Source organism: Chinchilla lanigera, unplaced genomic scaffold (genome assembly GCF_000276665.1).
Source record: "Chinchilla lanigera isolate Chin_1 unplaced genomic scaffold, ChiLan1.0 scaffold00007, whole genome shotgun sequence".
Lineage (NCBI taxonomy): Eukaryota > Metazoa > Chordata > Mammalia > Rodentia > Chinchillidae > Chinchilla > Chinchilla lanigera.
Window position 1 is genome coordinate 3,795,172 of NW_004955408.1, and position 9,760 is coordinate 3,804,931.

The window sequence follows — 9,760 nt, forward strand, 5'->3', positions numbered from 1 at the left end:
AGTGGTTTATATAGTGGTTTTATCAGTGTAAAATCTTCCTAGAGGGCCGGGACTGGGGCTGGGGCTCAGTGGTAGAGCACTTGCCTAGAAAGCCCTGGGTTCAGTCCCTAACAGTACCAAAAAAATCTGCCCTGTGCCATATTTTTGTAACAGGGCCCCAGCATTCTCTCCCTTGGGTATCGCCTTATGGCTGCTTTCCTGCACCTCCCTAGCCGGTACATCTTTAGGAAGCACTGGAATCTACTATGAGAATCAGAGGCTGCTCTGCAAGCAGGCTGCCTAGAACTAACAAGCCAAAACACCTTCTTGTCTAGCTTGAAGGCAGAGCAAACAGGTGGTGACACATCTGCAGAGGTGGAAGAGTTATTCTTACCCCTAGACAAGTGTCTCGTGTTCCTTGGAAACCGAACATTGGGAGACAGGACTCATCATCACGGTGTAGCTCTCTGTGCCCCCACACTCATCTCGTGCACCATGGGGGCACGGCTGCATCCCTGGGTGTGCCCATGCCAGCCATTGGCTCTGAGATGGGCCAGATTCTATTCTGGCAGCTCAGACTAGGGGAACTGCTGAGGCCAGTAAGAAGGTGATCCTTTTTATAGAGTGCTAGGAGCATGAAGGGATGGAGGGAGACCAAGTCTCACTGCATCCGGAGCTTAAGATTCTGTCTGCTTTGCCACAGGTGCCTATGACCGCTTCCTACCTTACATTCTCATGGGAAGTCTGACCATCCTGACAGCCATCCTCACCTTGTTCTTACCAGAGAGCTTCGGTACCCCTCTCCCAGACACCATCGACCAGATGCTAAGGGTCAAAGGGTAAGGAGGGCTTCTTTATCACGGGGTGAATATACTGGGTCTGGGCCTGGCCACATCTTCAGAGCCCCCTCCAGATCCTTTCTCAGACACCTTGGACTAGGTTAGCCGTGAGAGGATTATAAACGGCAGTGGTCTGATCCTGTGTGGACGTGTCTCTGCGCACATCTCCATGGAAACTGCAGCTCTGGGAGAGTACAAAGACCAGGAGAAACCTTTTTTTCCTAGTGAAGATATCCTCGTTTCTGGCTGATTTGTTCTGAGATTGTTTGTTTTGGGGCTGATTTGTTTTAAGATGTTACTAACGTTTGTTTTGCTTATTTTAATAGACTAAAACATAGGCAAACCCCAGGCCTCACAAGGATGTTAAAAGATGGTGAAGAAAGCCCCACAATCCTTAAAAGCACAGCTTTTTAACACAACTTCCAGTAAGCGAGAAATGGAAGCGGAAAGCCTGCATCTTGTCAGAAACATCTTGTGCAGACTCTGGGTCCTTCAGTGACAAAGGGCGTTTCTGTTTGTTCTGTGATCCTTTGTCTGACCTCACGGAAGGGAACCCAGCTCCGGAGAGTGCTTGTGGTCTTGGTGCTCTGCCTTTCCTCCAGGGACACCTTGGCTACCTACAGACAACTCAGATGTTTGCTCTTAGCAGAGGGCATGGCACTCCAAAGAAGTCAGTGACTCACTAGAACCAGTGGGATTTGGCAGGATGTGAGCGACATCTACTAGATACACTTCTTAATCTTAGACTACCTGAAAAGGCCCTGGTAAAATTGGAGGTCTTTAGTTTTCTCCCTTCTTTTCCTAAGTGGTGAATTTTAAAGGAAAAGAAATAATTGCACAGAGAGTTTGATTTCTCACCTCTTTCTCAGTTACAAAGGACATTAACTGGGATTATTATGCATCCACTGCAGAAGCACACAGGACCAGAGAGACCTAAAACTAACCGAGGAGGAGAGGACCGAGCAGATGCAGAAAACGGGCAGGTGCAATGACTTGTGACCACTCGGTGGGGCTGCTGGGTGGCCTCGTTTACATCTGATCAAAGCACTGGGGCTTGTCCAGGCCCCGGAGAAATGCATTGTTAAGTCTACTCTTCCTGTTTTCCACTACCGTGTAAATCAAAGCTCCTCCATACTAAGCTTCCGATCTGCGGTTGGAAGGAAGTGTATCTGTGAGAAATTGTCTCTTTTCTCAGAACTGTCGTGAGGATTGTGTTCTGTTGTTTCGTTTATTGTTATGTCTTCTCCTTAAGTTATTTGCCCTTCAGCAGAGGGTTGAGAAAGGCTGTTTCCTGGGTTGTTTCTCTCTTTTCTTCAGCCCAGAATTGTTCTGGCAATGGTATGCAATTGCTGCTGCACAGGCCTTCCCAGCCTTAGCCACTAGCACTTCCCGGAGTGCCAGAAACAATCTCATTGTGTGTATTCCTTTTGTGAGATCTAATCATGGGGAAAACTGTCAAAAAGAAATGTAAATCATGTTCACAGTCTTGGAGAGTTGCTCACTTCAGTCACATGATACTATTGGGAGATATCTGTGTTCAGTGTAATTGTCTTTCTGATTATGTTGCCATGGTACTCCTAAAGCATATGCTTTATTTGGTTTTTTTAAAAAACGTATTTTTGTGAAAGCTACTGAAGTGCCTTGAGAAGTGAGACAGTTCTAATAAATGAAATGATTTTTTAAATAATAGCAACTGTCTTCAATCATATTTTCAGAATTTGGTGAGCCCTTGCCATACCATCGCCTGACTGTCAGTTTGGGCTACCTGTAGCAGGGGATTAGACTGTAAGGTGAATGTTTAATCCCTGTGTTCTGGAAATCTTCACTCTTTTAACTAACTGAACTGCTCTAACCTCTGGCACAAGTGTTCGCCTCATTCACCAGGGAGCAGCACTTCTGCGCATTTAATTAGTCTTCCTGGGAATAAGATGCCAGGGAAAAGGAATAAAGGATAAGGAGAGGAACAGGGAAGGGAGACTGGATACCAGATGCCTTACCAAGCTGACCAGTGTCAAAAACGGGGATACTGCAGCCATCAAAAGCTGTGGAGGGCCAGGGGCATAGCTCAGCAGCACAGTGCCTACCTGGCAAGCGCGAGGTCCTGAGTTTTATTCCCAGTTGAAAAAAAAAAACCTCTGTGAAGCTGGGCCTAGTGGCACAGGCCTATAATCGTAGCACTGGAGAGGCTGAGGCAGGAGGATCGCTATGAGTGCAAGGCCAGCCTGGGCTACATAGTGAGTTCAAGGCCAGTCTGAACTACACAGCGAGACCCTGTCTCAAGCAAAGAAAAAACCCTCCATGAACTGCACCTCCAAACCACCTGTGCCATGGATTAAAGAGGGAAGTATCAATTTCTTGGCACTTGTTCCTCAGAGGCAGCCCCTTAGGTGCCAGTGGCTCACATATCCAGGTTGCACAGGCATGAATCTTGTCTTTTCTCTCGTTGCTGAGACAAAATACCCACCGCCAAAATTAAAGAAAAGAAGGTGTATTTAGTTCACAATTTGCATAGGTTTCAGTCTGTAATCAGCAGGCTCCAGGCAGGGTGGCATGGCATAGGGGGAACAGTTCAAGGCAGCAGAAGGTAGCAAAGGCAACAAGAGCAAAAGCAAGGAGAACAAGCCTCTTTTCCTCCCTTGTATTGTATGCAGGCTACCTGCCCAGGGCAGTGTAGCACTCACACCCTCTCTGTGCCCTCCTCTTGCTCAGGATGAGGGTGTTTACAAAGTGAGGCCCCTGACCCCTGCTGGGTCTCTTTCTTAAACTTCTAAACTTCGCAAGTTGACACAATGTATCAACCATTACAAATCCCAAATGGGGCGGGTAGAAGGTGAGAGGGAGCTTGCACATTGCCCACCCAGAGTGACAGGCTGCACCTCAGGGAAGCTGGCTAGAGCCCGCGGAACTGGGGGTATGGTGGGGCAGAGAGAATTGGGGTTGAGGGTACAGCACAGGAGTATCAAGTCTGCATACAGTCTGTCGCCTAGTGACTTGGGCTAGAGAGTGCAGATGGACCTGTGACAGAATTAGACCTGTTTCAGCAGAAATCATGTGTCTTCCTAGAATCCCGAGACACACCCCTGAAGATTTCATCTCATGAAGATGGGACCTAATCTCAGAGACAGAGTTCTACAAGAAGCCACCAGAGACACTTGGACATCATCTTTGTTGTGGGCCGGCTAGAGGGCAGCTGCCAGGTACCCGACTGGCTCTTTACCCTGGAAGTCTCCCAGAAGCTTTTCCTGTGGCTGTGTAGAGGGGGAGTGGGGGTACATTCTGCACATGGAGGACAGACTGCTGTGCATGCAGCATGATCGCTATCTCGCCGGGATAGTCCGCTGAAGAGATCTGAGCGTTTACTGTTCGTGCAGCTTTACATTAGGAACAAAAGAGTTCTGAAATTTCCAAAAGCCTTCATACGACTGTTGTCCTCCATCCCAAAGACAAGCATTAAAAAAGTAAACATTTAGGGGCTGGGGATTTAGCTCAGTGGCAAAGCGCCTGCCTGGCAAGCGCAAAGTCGTGAGTTCGGTTCCCGGTACCGGAGAAAAACCAAAAAAAAAAAAAAAAAAAAGTAAACATTTAGAAATATTTTCCACCAAAACTAACCAAATAAAAATCAGCCTAACAGTATACTTCAAAAATTGAAGGGAAAGCCGGGCATGGTGGCACACACCTATAATTCCAGCCCTTGGGAGGCTGAGGCAGGAGGATCACCAAGAGTTTGACACCAGCCTGGGCTACATAGTGAATTCAAGCCCAGCCCAAACTACATAGCAAGACGCTGTCTCAAAACAACAAAAACAAAAACAAGCTTGAAGGGAAAAGAAGTAGAAAATTCTAAACTTGTACCCAATCTCTTGAGCCAACAACATTTGCTGGGCTCCCTAAAACTCCCAAATTGGGCCAATAGCAGACTGGTTAAAAGCTCTATTTTCCCTTTTCAAAAATTTTTAAAGCCAAAAATGGATAAGACGGAGAAAATAGGCAATGGGGATGACCCTGAAAGGAGTGAGACTGCTTAAAAGAAACGCTAACAGGGATCCTACAGGCTGAAATGAAAGGACAGAAGACATAACTTGAATCTAAATAAAGAACTAACGGGTAAAAGTGGCTACCTCACTAAATATTAAACTGATAAGAACAGATACTACACTTGATCTTAGTCAAAAGGCCGAGAAGCCTTACCTCACTAAATATAAAAGACAGTATTCACATATTTTCTTTACATGTCTTTTCCCTATATGATTTGAGATAGCTGCACAAAGCAGTAATGATAAATGTATGCGGATAGGTTCACAATGTGTGGCAGTATAACCTGTGACAATGCCAGTCTAAAGAGGGCAGAGCTAAAAGGAAAGTTTTTGTATATTATTGAAAATAACTTGGTATAATTTAGACTAGGTCCTTTGATATATGAATTGTAATCCCCAAGGCCCCATTGAGAAAATACCCAAAAGTATGTAGCAAAAAAAGATACAGAATTTAAAATGATACCCTAGAAAATACATATTTAAGACAAACCGTACTGAAAGAAGCAATGGACAAAAACAGTAAAAGACATGGAAAACAAGTGGCCAAATGGCAGAAGTAAACCCTTTCTTGTCAGTAATCACAGAAGTATAAATGTAACTCCTCTATTAAAAGACAGACTGCTGGGGCAATTTGTGGTGGCACACCCATGCCTGTAATCCCAGCACTTGAGGCTGAGGCAGAAGAATCACTGGGAGTTGGAGATCAGCCTGAGCTACAATGTGAGTTCAAGGCCAGCCTGAACTACACAGTGAGACCCTGTCTCAAAAACAAAAAGAAGGTATCACAGCCAGGCATGGTGGTGCGTGCCTGTAATTCCAGGCCTGTAATTCCTTCCTCTAGGAGGCTGAGACAGAAGGATCTCAAATTTGAGCCCAGCCTGAGAAACTCAGCAACTAAGCAAGACCCTGTCTCAAAATAAAACCTAAAAAGAGACCTAGGGATATAGTAATGAAAACTAAAAAGAGCCATGGATGCAGCTCACTGCAAAGCCCTTGGGTTCAATCCTCAGTAAAAAAAAAAAAAAAAAAAAAAAAAAAGTATCAGAGGGCTACACCTAAAAAGCTAAAACTAGATTTAGGAATAAAATGTGAGGAGGAGGGAAGGAAGGGGATGGAAAAAAATGTGTTACGGAGCTTGGGACACAGCTCAGCAGCACAGCACCTGCCTGGCAAGTGCAAGGTCGCGAGTTCGATTCCTGGTACCAAAAAAAAAAGATGTGTTAGGTACATGTCCCAACTCCCCAGGATAAGTGTGATCATTATGTACTACAAACATGTATAGAAAAAAAACACAGTGTAGGAAGAAAGCTTTATAATGTTGGATAAATTGGACTTAAAACTTCTGTGCATAAAAACATAGTGATACAATTCATGTATCTGTGCATAAATCATGTATCTGAAAAGGAGTTAATATCTAGAGTATATGAAGAACTCCTGCAACTCAACCACAACAACAACAAAAAAACTCATTTTTAAAATGGGCGAAGGATTTGACTAAACATTTCTCCAAAGAAAATGTACAAATGGCCAATAAGCACATGAAAAGATGCTTAACCTCACTAATCATCAAGGAAAATGCAAATCCAAACCACAGAAAATACCACTCCATGCCCATTAGGTTGGTCATTATAAACAGCTCAGAAAATAACAAGTGTTGGTAAGGATGTGGGAAACTGAACCCTTGTGTGCTACTAGGCAGGCACTGTGCTGCTAAGATTTGGGGGAAACTTACTTATTGTTGTACTTTCTGTAGTGTGCTTATTCCTTATAATAAGCATGTATGAGTTATGAAGTGATTTTTCACTTTTAAAGGAGGGGTCTAAATAAATAAATGAGGGACTGGAGGGGTTGGAGGTATAGTTCAGTGGTGCATGCTTAGCATGCCCTGGGTTCAAACCCCATCAACATTTTTTTTTTTTAATTACAAAAAATAAAAAACTACACCAGCAAGTTGGCACACACCTGTAAACCCAACACTCGGGAGACTGAGGCAGGAGGATCATTGCAAGTAAGTTGCCAGCCTGGGCTACAAAGTGAGCTCAATGCCAGCCTGAACTGCATAACGAGACCCTGTCTCAAAAAGACTAAAAAAATTAAAAACGGCTGAGTGTGGTCATGCCTGTAACTCCAGCATTCAGGAAGCTAGGGGCAGGAGGATCGCTGGGCTAAATTGCAAGTTCAAGGCCAGCCTGAACTACCTAGTGAGGCCCTGTCTTAAAAAAAATAAAAACATAAAAAACTAGAGATAATTATGCAAGATATGTACAATGATTAATTCTGAGAACAAGGAAGAATTATTTTCTTCTATGTAGTTTTTAATATTTATAAAATCCCTGTAACCCTCTTCAAATATTTTTAATGCCTTTCAACTCCTCGAAATATGACACATTTCTAGTATTCTATTTCTCCTTGACACTTCTGCTTACATTGATACCAACATGCCTTCCGGGAAGGCACATTAACTGCCTTCATCTCTGATTACCCCAGTTCTATCCATGTTCAAGGCTGATAAGGACATGTTCTTCCTGGGAGGTACTTCCTGGTTAAGTGCCCAGACCTGGAGCAGATAGAGTGATCACGTGGTCCAAAAGCAGACCTCTTCATTTAGTCCTTAACTTTGGGCAGTTCTCCTGAAACTCAGTTTTCTCATCTGCAAAATAAACCATCTCATTGAGTTTCTATACAGATCACATTAGATCATGCTCATAAAATGCTTAGCAATGTTAAATTTGTGCTGACAATAATAGCATTGCTATTCCACCTCCTTCTGACCTCTGTAATGCAATTCCTGACTCCACACGTCATTAGTTTTTATCATATTCTGTTTGGTTCCATGAGGAAAATTGTAACCACCTTTGGGAGTAAAGGCAGACCTTCTGTCTCTAGGGTACTTCTAAGTAGTACACGCCCTTTACATTTGGTAGTAGTTTTTAATTGAACAAATAATTTAATCATTCATCCTTAATGAGTGAGCTCTCAGAAAAACATTCTCCGTGAAGCCCACATCTTTCTGTTTTCAGTCCATGCAGACTTATGGCACCGGTGCTTCCTGAAGGCTTCCTAACCAAGCACACAGACTTCCTACCCCAGCCTCTGCCCTTCACCTCAAGCTGGGTACTGGCTGCCTGAGTGTGCAGTAGTGAAGGAAATGCCATGCTTGATCTCCTAGAGACCTGTGTTCAAATATTCACGGAGTAGTCATGGTTTGTTCTCAAGCCTGCTTCACAGGAAGATCTAACAGTGATGTGAAGTGCTCTGACCTGCGCAGGTAACCTCAGACAGGCTACTGGTGAAAGCTTCAGTGACAACTGCCCTGTACCACCCAGCCCTCAAGGGCACCTTCTCAGAGGCTGACTCAGACAGGATGCATCTTGGAGGGCTGACTTCTTTTCACTAGAAAATGACAATGATTTCCATCTGTGCTGCCACAAAAGTAAGACTTATCTTCAAGGAACACATAAAAGATGAATCTGTTTCCCCAGAAATAAGGGTGAAACCCCTATAACAAAATTATTTACTTTTATTGGTTCAGGAAAAATTATTCCCTTCCTTTTAAAAAAAAAAATTTTTGCCGGGTGTTGTGCCGCTCGCGTGTAATCCTAGCACTCGGGAGGCTGAGGCAGGAGGATCACTGTAAGTTTGAGGCCAACCTGAGCTACATAGTGAGTTCAAGGCCAGCCTGAATTACATAGTGAAAGCCTGCCTCAAAATAAAATAAAATAAAATTCTGATTTTATACAACAATGCTAATCAACCCTGGAACACTAAAAATCAGAGAAAATTTTTGGTCCCACAAGGTCAAGGAGAAATCCGGACCATGGGAAATCACCAAGATTAAAGATTCCAGGCCAGCCTTCTCCTGGCACTGTTCACCTTTATAAGATGTATGGAAGGAAATCAGGACTTGGCTTTCCCTTCATGTGTTTTTTTCTCTTTTCCTGGTCTTCACTTTCTGGACGTACTCTTTACACAGAAGCACACTTAGCTCCACTTTGCTCTCATGGAGCCCTACAGTGAGGAAGGGGCTTGTCCAAGGCATGCGTTCGGTCCCCCTGCTTCTTTTACAGTGCAGAACAAAACCGTCATAGTAAGAACAGGGAAGCATGGGCTGTTGTTTTTCCAAGGTCACCATTCGTCCTGCCCATTGCCCAACCTGCTCTTGAGGAAAATGCTGGAAGCCCCTGAATCAGTCATACCAAGCCCTCCACCATGCAGGTCAAATTACAAATGCAAACTAAAGTGAATTTAGGCAGACAAAGAATCAGTGTGGGTTTTTTGCTCCAGTTTTCAAACTGTCTCATCTTTGTTCTGTGACAAAAAAACAAAAACACTTGTATATTTGCTGTGTCACAGACAACTAACTGTACGTGGAGTACAGAGTCTTGTCCATGATTTCCAAAAGCAAGTGAGTAGAAGGGCTTAGGGAAATACGTCCAGGTCTCAGGGGCCGTGCTGACAGACATACAAAGGATTCCATCAAACTTCGTGACTCTACCCGGATCAAACGGCCTAACTGTGGGGGTGAACCAACAGGCTAAGTTTGAGGCGCCCTCCACACACTGCAGTGCCTCCTCGGTGTTCCAAGTCAAGATCACAGGGCCCCCCCCCCGCGCGCTTCTAGAACCACCCAGTTACCATGGAGACAGTTCTGGGACCGTCGGAGAATGCCCCCGGGAGCCCGCCGAGAGGCTGACCGGAAGTACTGCGTCGGTGTTTTCCCTTCTCCGTTGTTTCACCACCTTCCTCACACCCTGAGTAGGTATGGTTATTTTCCACACGCTACAAGGTCAGAAACTAAGGCCAACTCGTTAAATGTTTCACCCCCTCTCAGTCAGTGAGAGACGAGGCCGAGCCTGAGCCGCGGCGTCCCTAGCCCCGCGGTCCCTCGTCCCCGTGTTCCAGGGCGCC

At 44.8% G+C, this 9,760-nt stretch overlaps 1 protein-coding gene and 1 long non-coding RNA gene across 2 annotated transcripts in view; both read left to right on the top strand.

Moving 5' to 3' along the window:
- The window catches only part of LOC102028162 (solute carrier family 22 member 5), a gene marked incomplete at its 5' end in the record, with an annotated part of 30,986 nt that extends 26,758 nt beyond the window's left edge, over window positions 1-4,228 (top strand). The window contains 3 exon segments of the mRNA XM_005376099.2: window positions 683-818; window positions 1,730-1,801; window positions 3,882-4,228. Of these exon segments, the coding sequence (XP_005376156.1) occupies window positions 683-818; window positions 1,730-1,801; window positions 3,882-3,918 (245 nt within the window). The 3' untranslated portion in view covers window positions 3,919-4,228.
- Window positions 4,229-8,520: 4,292 nt separating this feature from the next.
- The window catches only part of LOC106147341, a 10,830-nt gene continuing 9,590 nt past the window's right edge, over window positions 8,521-9,760 (top strand). Inside the window, exon 1 of the long non-coding RNA XR_001232191.1 lies at window positions 8,521-9,611. This is a non-coding gene — a long non-coding RNA (uncharacterized LOC106147341). The remainder of the gene's footprint in view (window positions 9,612-9,760) is intronic.